This window comes from Desmodus rotundus, chromosome 5, assembly GCF_022682495.2.
Source record: "Desmodus rotundus isolate HL8 chromosome 5, HLdesRot8A.1, whole genome shotgun sequence".
NCBI lineage: Eukaryota > Metazoa > Chordata > Mammalia > Chiroptera > Phyllostomidae > Desmodus > Desmodus rotundus.
The window spans coordinates 46,706,516-46,726,631 of record NC_071391.1 but is presented as its reverse complement, the minus strand read 5'-3'; the positions used below and the strand labels follow the sequence as shown (position 1 = coordinate 46,726,631).

General features: G+C 39.9%; 1 protein-coding gene across 1 annotated transcript in view; it reads left to right on the top strand.

Moving 5' to 3' along the window:
- FCHSD2 (FCH and double SH3 domains 2) overlaps positions 1 to 20,116 on the top strand; it is a 212,201-nt gene that overhangs the window by 114,437 nt on the left and 77,648 nt on the right. Inside the window, exons 7-8 of the mRNA XM_024572547.4 lie at positions 1,919 to 1,973; positions 2,838 to 2,966. Coding sequence (XP_024428315.2) covers positions 1,919 to 1,973; positions 2,838 to 2,966 — 184 coding nt within the window. The remainder of the gene's footprint in view (positions 1 to 1,918; positions 1,974 to 2,837; positions 2,967 to 20,116) is intronic.

Below are 20,116 nucleotides of genomic sequence, written 5' to 3'. Positions count from 1 at the left end.
ACCTAGTGACTACTGTATTTACAGTAGTTGTATGACAGTACAAATCATGGAAGATAGATTAATTCTGCCTAATGCAAAAGGAAACCTTTATAGAAGGAGTGATGTTTGGACGGAGTCTTGGAGAATGAATATGATTTTCCTAAGTAGAGATGAGAAGATCAGGAAGGGGGGTGTGAAAGCTGGAATGCATGTAGTTTGATAGATGATTTGACAGAGGGTGAGACGTGCGTGTTAGGAGAGATGTGCACCTAGAAGGAAGAGGGATACAGTCTGAAGGCAAAGGTTAGTTCTATTTTGGGTATGAAGGTTCTAAAAAGCCTGTAGATCATTGGCGTGAATATGTTTGGTAGGGAGACATATAACTAGCTCGCTTTCAGAAGAGAATCTGGGTGGAAAGGTCTCCCTTTGGAGGTTAGTTGCTTTTCAGATGATAGTTATAAAGATGAAATCGTATATATAATGAGATGAAAAGCTGAGTTTGGAACCTTAAGTAATATCAACATTTGGGAGGCAGATGAGAAAGAATTCATTATTTGAAAAATCTCATTTGTTCTAAATAGTAGTCTTTGTTATTCTGCTGATTACTAATACCTATTGTAGTGCCACAGAAGAATTACATGAGGATTCCCAAATGAAGTAGAAGCCAGCAACTTAAAGCCTTAGATTGGAAAATCCCGGTGCAACTCAGACTATTTGGCTAATGGTGACAAAAAGAGGAGAATTGAGAAAAACCCCAAACCATCTCTCTTAACTCTGAACTGGCCCTCTCAAATTTTAAAGTCGGTGGTCTTTGTTTTTCCAGATTAAAATAAATACGAATCTCATTAAAAACAAAACCCCACAAAGTATGAATGTGGCAAGGTAGAAAACAGCAGGAATATCTTGGACCCAATGTTTTTTAACAGTGGGGAAGTAGTTTGGAAGCATCCATGCACATCCCCGAACGTCTCTCCCCCGATAGAAGATGAGAGGCTGCGTTTGCTGCGCTCCTCACTTTGTTCTGCAGAGACTGGCCTGCCCCGTGTCTGCAGCTTCCCCGCATGTTACGGCGCAGCTGCTGGCACAGGCACTGAAGCCTCCCATGGCGATTGCCAGACAAACATTGCAGCTGCAAAAGTCACTGGTCGTGGCGGTGGTGACTGTTCCCTAGCATTTGTCTGTTGACTTTCTTCTTTGCGGTGATCTCTGGTTGTTTGGATAAAACCAACATGTTTATTACTAACTTTTAGATTATGGTTCCCCTCCCATACTGAAAGGGATTGAAAGAAATAATGATGCCAGATTTGGAGAAGATAAAATAGAACAAAATCACATAGGGCAGAGAGTGCAGGGACTTTCTCACTGTGTTCCCGACACTGTGTGAAGTGTGCCCCCAACGGGCACACAGGCAGGCACCCAAATAAGAACTTGTAATGGGAAAAACAATGGAATTGAGGACTTTCTAGAGCCCGTCAGTATCTCCCGGTGGGCTGCACTCCGGCGTTGGTGGGGCCTACCACACACTGCCCAGAGAGCCTGCTCACCTATTTCCACTGGGCAGCTGTCCCTGGGCTTTAAACTTCCCTGCAGGAACTGAAGCGTGTGTGGTTGTGTGACATGGGAACAACCTATGGTTTAATGACTCTTGATTATTATGAAACACCAATGAATTGGATTTGTCTGATTGATTTTTTGTCATTCGGAATATTTTTATTTTTTAATATTAGTATTTCCTATTTCACCATAATATTAAATTCTTCCTGTAGTAAAAGGAAGGAATATAATCATTGATCTTGGTTTTCCATTTTTTTTTAGTTCTCTTTCAGAATAGTGTTGTGAAAAAGGGTAACTTGTTAACAATTTAGTAATTATAATATTTAATTATCTTATGATATAATTTGATAACTTTATTTACCATCCTTTTCTATTTTTATTACAGATCTAAACTTAGTCTTTTTCAATCAAGAATCAGTTTACAGAAGGCAAGTGTGAAGGTGAGATTTTGAAAACTGTATTTCACAATTGAGAAACCTTATCTTGAAAAACATAAAACAATTAGGTCTTTTGATGGTGGAGCTCAGTTATTTTGAGCTAATCTAAAGAAGCATTTTAAAGTCAGTAACTTAGGGAAGAATTTTCCTTCCTGGTTCATGTGGGGGAGTGGGGTTGGTTGGCCCCAGTGTCAACACTTCCGACATGCTTGCTGCTCCAGATTGCTTTACAGATAGGTTTCTGCACGGTATCTGCTCAGGTAGCTTTATGTCTTTAACTCTTAGTGTAAGAGACTTAGCCCAGGGGATTTAGAACTCCATTTCATTGAGATTTACACCCTGAGCAGAAATTTGGGGCCAGATGCAAGCGATTTTCTCCTGTAGGACCCTCAAACTGTGAAGTACTGATAAGGAAGCTTAGTGACGTGGCTCCAGCTGCCAGGCTCCCAACTACGCAGTCCTTTTGGCACGTTATTAGTATTAAATTTTTAAAAAACTATTTTCTAACTCCAACAGATATACCCGTGTTTTTTAAGATAAGGATAAGGTACTTAATTTGGAAACCTTTATTTTCCCATCTGGAAATGAGCAAAATACTTTGAAGTTCTCTATAAAGTTTTGGAAGTTATATTAAGTATAAGTAACAAATATTTGAAAATACTCTTACTCAGTTTAACAGTTCTAGTCGCTGTTTATTTAATTCTTCAATAGTGTTGAATAGTTTCTATATGCATAAAAATGTTTCTCCACATGGTTACTCTTTACTCTTATAGAGAAGCTATTAATTGCCAACTAAGCAAGGTATTCTCATATGTTTGCAGTGTAATAGCAGTTTGCACTGATTTTTTTTCTTTTACTATGTTTTAGTTAAAAGCCCGGCGAACTGAGTGTAATTCCAAAGCTACCCACGCAAGGAATGATTATCTTCTTACATTAGCAGCAGCGAATGCACACCAGGATCGCTACTATCAAACAGATTTAGTTAACATTATGAAGGTAAAACAGCCTTAATATCTGTGGTAACTTTGTTTCATTAAAGACAAACGCAATTGATAAATGGGGTGTTCAGTACACGGGATTAAGTTTGTAGAATAGCATCCAGGCTACTTTTCATTTTCTTGGAATATACTTGATACTGTTTGGGCCACCCACCTGAGTGTCAGGTAATTCTGAATCAATCTTTAGTGTAAGAAAATGTGTAAGACCAAATCACGGTAAAGGATTGTATTATTCCCTAGCAGCGGCAGATATTACTGTATAAGGGTTATTAATATATCGGATTATTTTTAAAAGCTTAGGTTTTTAAAAATCCTCTAATTTTTAATTGACAGGTAAACTTGTATGTTAATATTTTATGATTTTGAGGTGCTAAGGAAAATCAGGAAAAAACTGTCTGCTCGTTCCGGGACGGTATCACCGCCCTGGGCGTCACTCTGCAGCGCAGGCAGATTGGGTTGCCGTTTCCTGTGTGTCCGGGCTCCGTCGCGGTCTCTCCCTGTTTACACACTGTGTGTGTGTTGGACTTTCCCTGAAGGTCAGGAAAAGGGGTGAAAGAGAAGAAAACCTTTTAACCTGCCCCCAGGTTTCCCCTTGTTACAGGTAGACAAGTTCTATTTTGAATTATATTTCATTCTCTTTTGTCTTCTCAAGAACCCAAACATTTGGTTATTCTTTCTCTTTTACTTTCAACCCCTCCCTCTCAAAGGCATTGCCCTTGATGATGGTCAAATACATTGTTTTCAACTGTCTGCCTTATGAATCCGAGCTGTTGAGAATGGGGGTGCAACAGGAGTGGGCGCTCTTTTTTCTACAGAGGCTCTGGGACAGTTATTTCATTGAGAGTAGAGACAGGACATTTCCTGGGACCTTCACGGGAAAATAGGAGTGGTAAAGAGAGTCATATTGGACTAAGTATCCTGTTGCATGTTTTTATTTCCCTTTTGTTCACTGCCTGAAATCCCCTTTTCCTAGCTTCTATCCTGCTCTGACTTCTGCTGGTTAGAATGCAGGTGGTGAGAGAGACAAGGGATTGTTTTGACGTCTCACAGGAGAACTTTGTGTGCACTTTTCCATAAAATGTGGGAACTGAGGTTTAGCACTTCAGTATCTCATTGGGTGCTTTAGTATCTCATGGAGCACTTCAGACTGACAGGGACCACCTGGAGACTTGTCCTCCCATTGTAACGTGGTTTCAACAACTTCTTCAGTAAAGATTTTTAGTATAGGTTCTACTTAAGATTATGTATCCTGTATCCTTTTGCTAGTAAATCAAAGCTGTCAACTATATATTTTTCTTCTTCGGTTACTTTAAAATGGACATTATATTCGTTTTAGCAGCAGCAAAATCAAAATCTTTATTTGCTTTTTTTAATTGAGTCTATAGCCAAAAAAGATCTCTTACTTAAAACCCTCTGTGCGACCTTTGATAAACCAGGAAAGGTACAGTATTATTTTAGGGATCTGCCCTCAACCCAAAACATAGCAGTTAATGGGCTTGGTCCGCTCTCATACCTGTTTTTGATCAGCATTTGAGTAGGTTATGCTTCAGGTTACTCATTTCATGAAAAATTATAGGGTACTGAAATAATAAAAAGGGAAGCAGGAGTTCTTCCTGTTCCTTAAAAATAAGAAAGTGTATCTTAATTTTCATGTTGTGCATGTTAATTCATGTTCTTTCTCATGCTAATTCTATCCTCTGCAGTATTGGAAAACTCCCATTAATCATCCTGTTAGCTACTTAGTAAGTTTCTATCATTGACTTGACCGTGGAGTAGCTGGCCCTTTAGTGCCTGTCTTGGAAATGTCTGTTTTTTGAATTGTTGTTAAGGTTACAATGCCTTAACTAGGATCTTTTTAGAAAATTATGTGAATAGCTTGGAAGCCTGAGATTTGATTCATTGATTTAATCACACATGTTTAATAGTTACTTTGAGTATGGCAACTACTGGACTGGACTTTGGGAAGAAGCAAAGATGAGTCAGGCTCTCTCCTTATCCTCAAAGAGTTCAGTCTGGAAGGGGGGAGAGAGAGAAGTGATTGCATATTAGATACTCAAATCACTTTCTGCTAGAGGACCATGGTTAGTAATAATAGCTATCTTTTTTTTTATAATGCTTAATATCACACTGGAATTACCCTAATCACTTTAGGCGTCATATCTGTTCTCATTTTCCTGGTTAGAGCTCATAGTTCATTATTTAAATAACATGCTAGGCCAGCAGTTTTCAACCAGTGTGCTGCAAGAATATTTAAAACATGCAGTACCTGACTGTTTATTCAGGGACACTGACCTCTTTTTCCTTAGATTGTCAAATAAAAAAATTACAACAGCCAGCACAACAATAGCCATCCAGTGCGAATGAATCAAAATTATACCTATTGTTTTGTCAGATCAGAAAAAAAAAAGGCATGCTGTGAAATTTAGTAATTCGTTTACGTGTGCCGTGAGATGAGAAAGGTTCAAAATAGCTGCTATAGGCTGTAAATGAAACGAATCCCCAACTCTGGATGAACTCAGATAACCTCTTTCTCTGTGCCTGCACCTAAGTAGCCAAGTCCTACTGCTGAAGACGATCGTTCAACAGCAGATTCATAATCATAAATTAATGTGAAAGCCATCCCAAATACACCCTTAACACTGCTCAGATTTCCTACTGTATTTTTCTGGTTAACTTTCTCTCCTATTTTTAACAATTTTTTCAACTTTTTTCCTTCTTCTCAAACCTTGAGCTTACCCTTTTACTTTCACACTTCGCGAGTAGTCTTTCTTCCTCATTTACAGAGAAAATAGAAGCCATTGAAAGGGAACTCCATTGTTGTCCCATTACCTGCCTTTGTCTGTGTTCAAGACTTCAAGGAGTCTCAGTGGCTGTTATTCCTCTTTTCCAAAGATGATCTTTTCCCAGCTTCGCTTTGGCTAGTATCTCAGCCCCTCCTGCCTTCTCAGAATCAAAACAGCTGATAATTCTGTTTTCTCCTCATCTCTCTTGGACATTCCATTCTTAGGTTGCCAGTCGGTGGGGACGTAGTGATGGCATCATGTCTGGTTTTTGTGTCATGTGTCTCTAATTTGGACTCACTGCCCTCTGCGTCCCGTGCAGTGCAGTTGTTCCGGGACCTTCCTTTGCCCCTGTCCTGTGTCGTTGTTCCAGTCCTGTGTCATAGGTGTCCTCTCCTCCTGGTTTACTCTGTTCGTGGGAGTATCTCCTCCAGTGTCTCCTTGAGAGTGAACATGGGAGGTAAGGCCTTTGAGATACTGTGTTTATAAAAATGTCATCATTCTGTGCTAATACTTGGGTATAGAATTAAAGGTTGAAACCATTTTTTTTTAAATATTGAAGTCAGTACTCTTATTTTCTTGTTTCTTCCTCTGTTAAGTAGGTGTTGAGAATCCAAAGCCATTCTGATTCTTTATTCTTTGTATCTGATCTAGTATTTTTTTCTTTTTAGAACCATATATAATATTCTCAGTATGCCCTTTGATTCTTGGATTCATTCTACCTTTTTGTTTTCTCTGTGTGAAACTCCTGTTATTAAGATGTCGGATATCCTGGTCTAATTCTGTGAATTCCTTTTTTCTCTTTATTTTTCTTCTTTGTCATTACACATTACTATCTGGGAGACTTCAACTTTGTAGTGTAACGTTTATTAAGGATTTAGTTTTTTTCAACATGGTTTTAATATCCATTGTTCCTTTTTATTCCCTGGATATTCTTTTTTATAGTAGATTTTTGTGCTTTATCTTCTTTTTTTAAATTCTGAAGGTATCAGAATAGGATTTATTTTAAAGTTTTCTTTTCCCTGCATAGTCTTTGTTTGAGACAGCTTTTAACAACTTCGAGGTTCCCTCTGGGGTGGTCTGCTGGACCTTCAAGGGAAACCCTAATGTCAGTGTCCTTGAGTCTCTGCGCCTCGTCCTACCCCTTCAGATCTGCTCTGTGAGGTGCTCTGAGAAAGGCATGAGCTCCTGCACCTGCTTACATCTCCCACACAGTCTGATGGTCTCATAAAACTAAAGCACTTAACACAGCCGTACTGTCACGTGTTTCTGTGTGCTTATGTGGTGAATGCCTCATGTCCCACTTACCTGTACACTCCACGAGGACAATGGCTGTGTCTGTGTCCCTTGCGACTACTTCATTCTTGCTACCTCCTACAGTGTGCGACAAATGTTTGTAAATTAATGTTATTGAATGAATGAATGAACGACCAATCGTACTGTAATCTTCACAGGATGAATTATCCCCATGTTACAAATGAGGAAATTGTGACAGAGCCTGGATTCAACTCTGGCAGGTCTCAGAGCCAGCGCCTTGAGCTCTCGCTATAAACTGTTTCCTCTTCCTCTGTTAAGTGGGGGTAATTCAGTACTGTTTTGTCTCCTTTGGCTTCTGCGAGGAGCAAATGAAGTAATAAAAGGTGTTTTTGTTAATTTTGAAGCTTGGTGTGCATGTTATACATTGTCTTTTTTAAAAGATTTTATTTATTTACTTTTAGAGAGAGGTGAAGGGAGGGAGAGAAAGAGGGAGAGAAACATTGACGTGCAAGAGAATCATCGATCACTTGCCTTTCACAGGCTGCCAGCCGGGCACCTGGCATGCACCCAAGCCTTGTGCCCTGACCGGAACTGAACCAGCAACCTTTTGGTTCACAGGCTGGCACTCAATCCACTGAGCCACATGAGCCAGGGCATATGTGAGGTCTGTCCAGAAGATATCCAGCCATGTAATTTGAAAATACAGACATCTATTGAAGAAGATAAAAGATACAAGAAACATTGTACATAGGGCAATGACACCTCAGTCTCCTTCCAACTAGGCACCTTGAGACCTCACACAGCTCTCCCAATTGCCATCAGCTGCCCTGTCATATTTTTCTAAATCTCATCAATGGTCTGGAATCTCTTCCCTTTCAAAGGAGATTTTAGTTTTGGGAAAAGCCAGGAGTCACAGGGCACCAAGTCTGGGCTGTAGCGGGGCTGAGTCACCTGGGTGATTAGATGTCTTGCCAAAAAACTCTACATGAGACACGACACGTAAGCAGGTGTGTTGTAGTAATGAAGCTGCCAGTCACCAGTTGCCCATAAGCTTCTGAATCATCCAAATAGTTTCTGAGGAGGAATGTTCAAGCTTAACGTAAAATTTGATGCAGATTCGTTGCTCTACTCGTTCAGTCATTTTGATTGAGACTTCCACACAGTACACATGCTCACTCAACAGCGTCTACCGCCCCCACTGACTAGTCCAGTGAAGTCTTCATTGTTCACACATGCACATTCCAGTCCACTCTCCTTGGCTGCCAGGTTACATCAATGTCACGCAAACCATTCTTGTTATATTAACAATGGGTGGACTTTTTCTGGACAGACCTCGTATACTTGTGAGTGAATTGGAGTGAAAAAGGCAAATAATGTCTTAGTATTGTATTATTATGAAAATAATTTTGACCTTCCAGACCCCTGAAAGAGTCTCGTAATCCCCTCAGTGGCCCCTTTATTTTACCTTCAGTACTTCTGCCTTATACTAAATAACCTTTTTACTGCCTTCACTTAGATGAAATTTATGACTGAAATGGAAGGTCTGTCGAGTGTTTCTCTCATTTGGGAACTGGAGTAAAAACTATCCCATAAGGATGATGTGGGGAATAGAAAAAATATACGTAAGGCCGTTAGCAGGACAGGCACCAAGTAAGTGCTCAGTGAATGGCACCCATTTCGCATCGAAGAATCCATTTAATTCAGCCGCGGGCGCCGTGTGCGGCAGCGCTCACTCACACGGCTGGGCAGTGATCTGCTCAGAACAGAACACCCACTAGCGGAGCCCCAGTAGCCTGCTGCCGCCACCAGAGCCCTGGGTTTGTCCCTCTTTAGACTCCAGCAGACTAAGGTTGTTCTTGCTGAATTTGTGTTTTCCGCTTTAGACCATTATTTTGTAAAACTTACTAAAGAACCTCAAATGTGAAGAATAAAATTAATACTGCCCAATAAGGCAACTCCGAAAACAAAAAAATGAAGGTGTATAATTGAGTTTTTCAATGGAATGCTTAGGTTTCAGTAATAATACCGGTTACGGACTATCTAAATGGATTAGATACATTACAGGATGCAACTTCTTTCCTCAAAGATGCAGCTTCTTCCCTCCAAGAGCTTAGTCTCCTTGGGGAGAAGCAGCATTCACAGGCGAAATGGAAATACAGAGTAGAAAGTGAGAAGTGACATGCTCTGTATCCCAGCGAACTAACCTGAGCTCACCATGGCAATTTCTAAATTAAGTTCATCGTTCCTTAAAGTATGCGTGGCTACTTGAGATTCTCTTGGCCAACGTAGGTAGAAGGAAAAAGTATAGCACATTTAGAGATCTTTAATTTGTATTTTGCTTAGGTTGTATATTTGACAATTTACTCTGAAAGATTTGGGTAAACAGAACAGAATATTGCTGTTATCACATCATTTCAGATTCAGTTCTCAAAAGTGTTCATTTCTGAACTACACACACTCTCTGTATTTAAAACAGCACTAAATACAGAGAAATATAATTCTGAATGACCTGGAAACACCTAGATTTGATATATTTGGAAGTCAATGCATCGGAATGTCTGAGATATCTTTTTTAAAATATATTTTATTGATTATGCTATTACATTTCCAATTTTTCTCCCTTTGCCCCCCCTCCACCCAGTACCCCCAATCCCTCCAGCAATCCCCTGCCTTAGTTCACGTCCATGGGTTGTGCACAGAAGTTCTTTGGCTACTACATTACCTATACTGTTCTTATCATCCCTTTGTCTATTTTGTACCTGCCCAATTATGCTTCCTAATCCCTGTACCTTTCTCCCATTTTCCCTCTTCCCCCTCCCAACTGATAACCATCCAAATGATCTCCATATCTATGTTTCTGTTTCTGTTTTGTTTGTTTGCTTAGTTTGTTATTTGGATTCAATTATTGATAGTTGTGAATTTATTGCCATTTTAATGTTCATAGTTGTGAGACTCTTCTTTTTCCTATATAATTCTCTTTAGCATTTCATATAATAATGGCTTGGTGATGATGAACTCCTTTAGCTTTACCTTGTCTGGGAAGCACTTTATCTGCCCTTCCATTCTAAGTGATAGCTTTGCAGGATAGAGCAATCTTGGATGCAGGTCCTTACTTTTCATCACTTTGAATACTTCATGCCAATCCCTTCTGGCCTGCAAAGCTTCTGTTGAGAAATCAGCTGACAGTCTTATGGGAACTCCTTTGTAGTTAACTCTGCTTTTCTCTTGCCGCTTTTAAGATTTTCTCTTTATCTTTAACCTTTGTCATTTTCATTATGATGTGTCTTGGAGTGCCCCTCTTTGTATCCATCTTGATTGGGACTCTCTGTGCTTCCTGGACTTGTGTGTCTATTTCCTTCACCAAATTAGGGAAGTTTTCTTTCATTATTTTTTCAAATGAGTTTTAAATTCTTGCTCTTCCTCTTCTCCTTCTGGCACCCCTATGATTTGGATATTGGTGTGTTTAAAGATGTCCCAGAGGTTCCTAAGCCTGTCCTTGTTTTTTTTTGTTTTGTTTTGTTTTGTTTTTAATTCTTTTTTCTTCCTGCTGTTCTGATTCAATGCTTTTTCCTTCCTTGTGTTCCAAATCATTGATTTGATTCTTGGCTTCATTCCCTCCACTGTTGGTCCCCTGTAGATTTTTTTAAAATTCAGCTTAATGTAGCCTTCATTTCTGCCTGGGTCTTTTTTATGCTGTTGAAGTAGCCAGTGAGTTCCTGGAGCTTCATGATAACCAGTGTTTTGAACTGTGCATCTCATAGGTTGCTTATCTCTTTTTCATTTAGTTCTTTTTCTGGAGTTTTGATCTGTTCTTTCATTTGGGCCATGTTTCTTTGTCTCCTCATTTTGGCCACCTCTCTGTGTTTATTTCTGTGCATTAGGAACACAGCGTTCACTCCTTGTCTTAGCACACCTGTTCAGTGGTATGGGGCAGAGCCTTAGGTAATTGCCAGAGTGGGGTAATTTTGCCACTGGTCTGTTGCTCTGTGTGGTGGGGGGCTCGAAGAGGGGACAGTGCTGCTGCCTGGCCTCTGGAGTTTTGCCCAGGAGGAAGCTGTCTCCCTACTGGCACTTAACTTTCTCTTCATATGCCACTGGTGCCCTTTCAGCTGTTGCCCTGATGCTGAATGCCACAAGGGGTCCTAAGTCCATTACTGGCTCTTTAAGAGGACACAGTTTCTTCTCCCACCCCAACCCCACTGGTTTTTATAGCCAGAAGTTATAGGGACTTATCTTCCTGGTTCTGGGACCCTAGGCTGTGTGGTCTGGGGTGGGGCTGGAATCTCTCGTTCCCATGGTATCCTTCCCTTTTTTTATCCACCACACATGGATGTGGGACTGCCCATTCTGATCTCCATGCCTCTCTGCCCCTCCTACCCATCTGAATGAATGTGACTTCTTAAAACCCTTGGTTGTTAGACTTCCACACAGCTTGATTTTCTGACAGTTCTGGGTGAAATTTGTTTTGTAATCTAGCTGTATTTTTTGCTATAGTTGTGTGCAAAGGCGAGGTGTTTTTATGTACACCTCCATCTTGACTGGAAGTCTCAGAATGTCTGAGATATCTTGATGACACCAAAAAAGAAAAGAAAAATCCCTACAAATTTAGAATCAAAGGAACTTGACTTGTAGTTCCACCTCTACCAGTCAGTTTTTGACTTACGTAAGCTGTCTGGGTCTCACCTGAGCCAGTGTCTGACATACAGTATTAAATACTTTCATTGCTCCTTTAACTAAACACACAAAAAGCTGTAAGGGGCAGGTGCTTTGAAATGGCTGTCTTTGCAGTTTATTGAAACCAGGCCCACCCAGTGTGGAGGCTTCCCATTTAGTGTGCACCTGACGAACGGTAGGAACGTATCTACCCTGACGCTCTGAATTGTTCATCTCAGAATGGACTGTTTCTGATGAATATATGAAGTGGAAGACAAAGAGGAACAGTTGAACTAGGGTTAAAATTTCTGAAATGGGTGAAACGCTTTGACAGAGCCTTAGAGACCATCTAGGCCTGCTAGTCTCAGTTAGCTCTAGGGTTCCACCCGCTCACCCTCAAGATTCTAAATCGTAGAGAGACCTGTGGCACACACACAAGTACAAAGCATCAACACCGATGGGCGCGTGCATATTTTTAGGTGTGTCAGAGCAGGAAAGCCATTGAGAAACCGATGTAGTCAGTGCTCTTATTTCCAAAGATGGGAATAAGTCAGTTATTTTGATATACTAGGAGGTTTTATTCTGAAACAAGGTTCTAGATTGTTTTTTTCAATTAAAAAATTTATTCCTTGGGGGATTTAGTTAAAATAGGTGATCTTTTTTTTTTCTTAAGTCTGATTAGCTTTAAGTGATTATAGATAAAATTTAGGGAAGAGATAACAGACCTTTCTCTGAGTTGGAAGAGACCTTTCTCTGAATATTGTTTTTTAATGAAAGGAGAAAGTAGAGTTGGTGAACTTGGAGCAGAAATTGATGCTTTAGTGTGGGAAAATATCAATTATGATGAATACCCAGTTATTAGCTTTTGTCCCATTGTGTTTATATGAAGTTCAGCAACTATTTAGAGCTTGTCACTTCTGCACTCTGCTACTTAGTTCCTAAGGTTCGCCTATGACTTGACTTAGAGCAAGCCATCTTTTCCCTTTGTAAAGTGGGAAGATTCGTTGCTAAATTTTGCTGGTTAAATGAAGCTAGAATCTTTAAGATTAGAACAGAGCACTTTAAGGAAGTTAAATGCTAAAATATGGTATGATATATGTGTGTATGTGTCGATATATACATATAAAGAGAAAAATGCAAATATGTATACATTTGTCACTCAGTAAAAATGAAGAATAGGTTTTTTATGTTAACTGTTACTTAAAGTAATTTGTACTAGTATAATTCCAAAATTATAGAAAAGTTTCAAAAATAGTACAAACTCATATGTCCCTTTTGCCTGGGTTTCCCAGTTAACATTTTATTAATTTCCTCCGTCTCTCTTTAACATATATGTGTATATATTTACGTGTTTGGTGTATATCCATTGTCATTATTCTTCTTCTGATTGATTTGGGAATAAATTCAGACTTAATGCCTCCTCACTTCCAAATGCCCCGAATCTATGTCCCCCAGGTACGGCTGCTCCCCTGCCTGACCGTCTAAACCTGCAGCCACCCACTCAGGAAGCCGGCGTCAGTGCAGCACCACCATCCAGTCCACGGCCACAGTCCAAATTTTGCCAGCCATTCCAACAATACCTCTTTTTTCCAACTACAGTTGACATGTAGCTGTGTAGTAGTGCTGAGAACACAACACAGTAATTGGTCATCCATACAATTTACAAAGTGGTCACCCCAGTAAGACTAGTACCCATCCAACGCCACACATTTCTGATTTGAGAGCCAGTCCAGGCTCATTGGTTCCCATTTAGCTGTCATTTCTCTTTAGTCTCCTTCAGTCTGGAAAAGTTTCTCCACTTTTTCCGGCCTTTCATGACTGGCAGTTTGAAAGAGCACAGGACTTTGATTCTGTGGGCTGTCCCTTAAGCAGGGTTTGACCAGTACTGCTACATGTCCAATATCAGGTCATGCCTTCTTGACAGAAATGATGCTGTGCTCTTCTCCGAACATTTTATCAAGAGGCACATGATGTCGATTTGTCCTGCCACTGGTGATGTGAGTCTTCATCACTTAGTCATTTTGGTGTCTGCTAGGTTTTTTCCGTGTGACGCCATCGTTCTTTCCTACGCAGTGGTACGTGTTTGCAAGGGAGACTCTGCCAATGCCCTGTTCCTCATCAGCCCTCTGCCCCCCAGCCTTAGTTAGCGCACTTTGAGGAAATCCTTTATGATGGTTGCCAAACGATAAATATTTTCATCATTTCTTCTACACGTATTAGTTGTCATTCTACCATAAGGAATAAGTTTTTACTCTTCCCTATTCATTCATTCATTTATATTGTTGTGGTCATGGATTTCTATTTTATTCTCTGGATTGAAATGGGTTGCTTTTATTATTTATTATTATTCTCAAATTGCTTCATACTTGACCAGTAGGAGTCTCTTCAACTTGGCTCCTCCTGTCCGTCACACATGTCCCGTCATTCTCTGAGCATTTCCTTTCTGGTGCAAAATGTTCCAGGACTATTATTTACTTTCCTCGCCCCAATGCTGGAATCAAACATTTCCTCAAGATTCCCTATGTCATTTTAATGAAAGATACGACTTAGAAACTGAAGTCTGGGCTCTTCACGTGCTCATTGCTTCTGGGCGTTGTTGTTTCCCGTCCCTCTCAGTGGTCGGAGCTATGAACACATACCTTTGTAGGTATATAGCTGTACTTCTACATCTCTCCGTGTGTGTGCACATAAATTCACATGGAGAGATGTTCAGTTCCGGTCCACTACCTTAGGGTTCCTTCTAGCCTTCCCTTTTCCATATCTGTATGGAAATCCCTTCTCTGACAGTGAGAAATTTGGCTCCCACCATCCTCAATATATTTACTTACTTGCTCAGTGTTTTTGGATATTACTCATGTTGTGACTCTTCTGGCCACCTACTCAGCCTTCAGTTTTCCCTCCCAAACTTACTGCTCTTGAATCTTTCCAGTCTCAGTAATGGCAACTACATCTTTGCAATTGCTCCAGCCAGAAAAAAGGCTTGGTGTCATCCTTGTCACCCTCTCCAGACCCTACACCCATCCTGCCAAGTAAATTCCTTCATCTCTGCCTTTAAACAGAACCATTCTGCCCCACCTCCACTACTGTTCTAAACCAAGCCACATTGTTATCCTTTTTTTAAAACAAATTAGTTATGCATTTGAGAGAGGAAGTGGGGGAGAGAGAAGCATCGATTTGTTGTTCACTTATTTATGCATTCACTGGTTGATGCTTGGACGTGCCCTGACCAGGGATCAAACCTGCCACAGTGGCGCATCAGGACGGTGCTCTAACCACCGGGGCTCTCCGGCCAGGGCTCAACAATACTATCTCTTACGTGTACTTTACCAAGCGTCGTCTTCTTTTTTTTTTTTTAATTGAATTTGTTGGGATGGCACTAGTTAACTAAGTCATACAGGTTTCAGGTGCACAACTCCACAACACATCATCTACACACTGTACTGTGTGTTCACCACCCCAAATCAAATCTCCTTCCAACACCATTTAGCCCCCCTGTACCCTCCTGCTTCTCCTCTCTCTCCCCGCTCCTGCCGGCAATCACCACGCTGTTGTCTGTGTCCATAACATTCTTTTCTCTCCATTTTCTTTTTTTAACAAGAGTCTTCTAATGAACTTCCTGCCTCCACCCTTCCCTTCAATGTCCATTCTTCACACAATAGCCAAAGTGATTCTTCTAGAATCTAAATCTTAGATTATGTCATTCTTTGCTCTAAACCTACTGGTAGCATCTCTTCTCATGCAGTTTAAAGCAGAATTCTTATCAAGGTCTGCCACTTGTTCCCTCACTGTAATTCTGCCATACTAGTCTTCTTACTGTCCCACAACAATCACTGTCTCACCTCAAGACCTTGGCCTTGCTGTTTCCTCAGCAAGCTGTTCCCCCAGGTGTCCACCTAACGCACCACTCCCTCACTTCATTCAGGTCTTTGTCAAACGCGACTTTATCAGCAAGGCTTTTCCTGACTACCCAATATAAGATGGCACCCTTTTTATCACTCTGTCTCTTTACTTTGTTTCTGTTGATTGTATTCATTACAACCAGACATTATATTTAAGAGCAGGGATTTAGGTTTGGTTTTTTTTTTTTTTCCACGCAGTATTCCCACAACTGAGAATAACGTCTGACAAATAGTTGACTCTTCATAAATATTTGAATGATTTTGTGGAATGACTTTTTATATATCTTGGCTGATACATTCATTTGGGTGAAATTGATTTGGGTGATATATTAGTGACACCTGTTTTATATAGCTGAAAATTAGAGAGATGTTTTACTTGCTTTACAAGGAATTAGTGTCACATAAGCTATTACCTGGCTTTGAGAGAGAGAGTTCACAGGAGGAGGGTATAAGGGGACTAAATGGTAATGGAAAAAAATACAATAAAGTTTAAATTAAAAAAGAGTGAGAGAGAAAGTTCACTTTGAGGTTGTAAATGTTTTAAAAAACAGAATTAGAGATTGGAGACATTTTGAAAAAGAAACTGTTGGTGGAATTGATAAGAGGTGGGCTCATCACCAGGTCCGTGTTTCTGAGATCTGGCGTTGACCTCACTGTCTTAGTTTCCAGGGCCTGGCAGACCTCTCAGGGCAGTTTCTCAAGGAACATCCTTCCTCCCTAACTAACTTTTCTTGTGACCCAAGACTGTTAGGCATCCTGTGTTTTCTGGCATATTTTATTTTTCTTAATATCATACTGTATTTAATTTTCAATTGGAGTATAGTAACTTCATGAATTTCTCTTATTCTTTCTACTTTCAGAAGTAAAATTTTAAAAAATTCAAGTGCATTAGAACTAGTAGAGGGGTAGTTCTAGTTCCTTCAGGGAAGGCTCTGGAGACGGTGAATATTCGCCGTAAGAAAAAGCAGATATTTCTATCAAGAAAGCCTTCCTTTAGGAGTAGGCTTTCATTGCCTTATTTGTTTTTTATCTTTTGAGATTCTATTTCTTCATCTAGCATGACCAAAAATAGGACTGTTTTTTCCTGCGTTGTTTGTGTAAGTAAGTGGTTGTCATATAGTAGGCAGACTTTAAATATTCACTTCTCTTTCTACTCTTCCACTGATTAACACATCGTAATATCATATTTATACTAATAAACTCTTTTGTATCTTAACCAAAGATATGGTTGGTAAACACAACCAAACAAAAAGTATATGGAATTGTTTTTGCTCTAAAAATACTGAAGGCTATCGCTTCTCGGCCTTTTGGCTAAGATCAAGTGCAAAAATACTGAAGGCTAACATTAGATTAGTGCTTTCCCTTACAGACCCCATATATCTTTCTGGCGTTAAAATAGAGAAGAGAGAGTTACTTCGCCTGAGTGATCAAGCAAAACCCATATAAATGAAGCCATAGGGAGTTTCCAGGCATTAACGTGGGTGCTCTCCCTTCCTAATTTTACCTTCATTTGGTAAAACATGAAGACATACCATGAAGATTTGGGGGGTTTTTTAGTTCTTGTCAAAAATAAACATGCTGTAAATGTGTGCATATTGAGAGAGCCAACAGCGTGTGGATTCTGAAAGTTACCTTTTAAGTGATCAAGTACACGTGTTATACTATTCCTGTCAGCTGGAACTTTCCCTGAGCTTTATGGGGTAAGAACTTTATCTGCTATATTGAACTCTGGCCTCATTTCCTCTACAAGCATGGTTGATTTCAGCCAGATATTAAGAACTTATAAACAAACTCTGAAAAGCCAGACTTCACATTAGTGGGAAAATAGCAGATTATAAAGGCAGTGATGTTGAGGCTCTCTAGAAAGAGAAAAAAAAGATTCCTACATTAAACCAGGCCAAGTTATACATTTGTTACAGATAAATGTAACAGAGAAAAAACATGAAAAAATATTGATCTGATCTCAGTGTAGGAAGGATATTTTAAGTAGTTTAGCAAAGGCAAACCCAGTGGGAGTGTTGTGGTAGATTTGACAATCCTAAAATTAAAAAATGTATAATATGGTAATAACAACAGCTAACATTTATTAAACTAAGTATCAGACCTTAGAGTGCTTTACATATAAGTCAAAGTGCCAGATTGAGAAACTCTGCCCTGGAACAGTGCGGTCCATTCCCCGGGCTGCCTTTCATGTTTTGCCATGGTATAGCAAGTATTACCAGCTTCCCAATCTGCGGCGTCTGTTTCCTCACTTTTTGCTACTCAGCTGCTCAGCAGATGCCTCCTCTATTAGTTCCTTTGTCGTTGTTACAGCAACATCCCACTACAAGATAATAATTCTGTGTTCATTAGGATAAAGGATAAACAACTACAATAGAGAGATCCAAAATGTAATGGCTCACAAAAGACAGACATTAGTTATTTCTCTTGCAATAGGTCAGGGTAGAGAGGTAGGTTCTACCTCAGGAAAGTATCCAAGGACCCGGGTGGCAAGGGGACCCCTCCACTCTGTCTCACCACCGGCTTGGCCAAACGTGAGTCATTGACTCACTTGAGTTTTAGCTAGTGGGTAGAGGAAAGAGAGCATCGAAAAGACATCCGTTCTCCTAAGGTCTGATCCTGAAAGTGGCATATATTACTTCTGCTCACAATTGCATAAGAGAGACTTAGTCCTAAGGCCACACCTAACAGCGGAGGAAGCTGGGGAACACAGCCCCGCCATGTGCCCAGGAAGAAAGGGAGAACAGATTTTGGTGGACGACAAATAGTTTCCACCACAGCCACTATCTGTGCCGCCTCTAAATGTCTGAGAAGGCAGATGGCAATGTGGGAGTTCAAGTGCTCTTGTAAATCAGTAAGAAAAATAAAAACATTCTAAAAGAAATAAGGAAAAGCTTCAAATTTCATTCTAAAAAGAGATATATACCCTTGCATATACAGACAAAGGAGCCAAAAATACTCAGTGGGGAAACTACAGTCTCCTAAATAAGTGGTGTTGGGAAAACTTGATAACCATCTGCAGAAGAATGAAATTGGACCCTTATCTTACATCACTTACAAAAATTAACTCAAAATGGGTAAAAGACTTAAACATAAGACCTGAAGCCATAAAACTCCTAGAAGAAAGCGTAGGAGAAAAGCTTCTGGCACTGGTCTTGGCAATCATTTTTCGGATGTTGCACCGAAAGCACAAGCAACAGGAGCAAAAACAAATAGTGGGACTCCATCAAACTAAAATACTTCTGCACAGCACAAAAAAAAACCACTCAACGAAATGAAAAGGGAATCTATGGGATGGGAGAAAAGACTTGCAATTTACATACCTGATAAGGACTTAATATCAAAATATATAAAGAACTCATATAATTCAATAGCAACAAAATAAAATAAATAACCCAATTGAAAAATGGGCAAAGGAACTGAATAGGCATTTTTCCAAAGAAGACTTATAGATGGCCAACGTGACTGATCATCAGGGAAATGTAAATGAAAACCACAATGAGATATCATCTCACGCTTGTTAAAGTGCCTTTCATCACAAAGGTAACATAAGCACTGGTGAGGATGTGAAGGCAAGGGGACCACTGAGCACTGTTGGTGAGAATGTGAATTGGGATAGCCACTGTGGAAAGCAGCATGGAGGTTCCTCCCCAAACTAGAAATACCATACGACCCAGCCATCCACTTCCAGGTATATACCCAAAGGAAGTGAAAACAGGATCTCAAGAGGTGTCTGCACCCCCGTGTTCATTGCAGCATTATTCACAATGGGCAAGGTATGGAAACAGCCTGTGGTCATTTGAGTCCTGACGAGGGTGGCAAGACCAGACAGTGAAGGGAAGAATAGTCTTTCTACAAATGGTGCTGGGACAACTGCAAAATACCCACATGCAAAAGAGTGAGGTCGGACCTGTACCTCACACCATGTGTAAAAATTAATTCAAAATGAATCGAAGACCTAAATGTAAGAGCTAAAACTATAAAACTCTTAGAAGGAAAAGTAGGTGTAAGTCTGTGTGGGCTTGGATGAGGCAGCAGTTTCTTAGACATCACCCAAAGCACAAGCAACCAAATAAAAAGACAAATTAGACTTCATCAAAATTAAAAACTTTTATGCATCAAAGGAATCTATGGAGAAAGTGAAAAGATAACCCATAAAATGGGAGAAAATATTTGTAAATTATGTATCTGATAAGGGTCTAATATCCAGAATATATAAAGAAGTTTTATAACTCAAAAATAAAAAGACAGTAAAAGTAATTATTTAAATGCACAAAGGATTTGAATGAATTTTTTTGTGTCTATTGCCATTTTATTGTTTATATTTTTGATCTTCTTTTTCTTAAAGAAGTCCCTTTAACATTTCATATAATAATGGTTTGGTGGTGATGAGCTCCTTTAGTTTTTTCTTGTCTGGGAAGCTCTTCGTCTGGCCTTAGATTCTAAATGGTAGCTTTGCCAGGCAGAGTAATCTTGTTGTAGGTCCTTGTTTTTCATCACTTTGAATACTTGCCAATCCCTAAACTCCCTTGTAGGTAACTAACTCCTTTTCTCCTGCT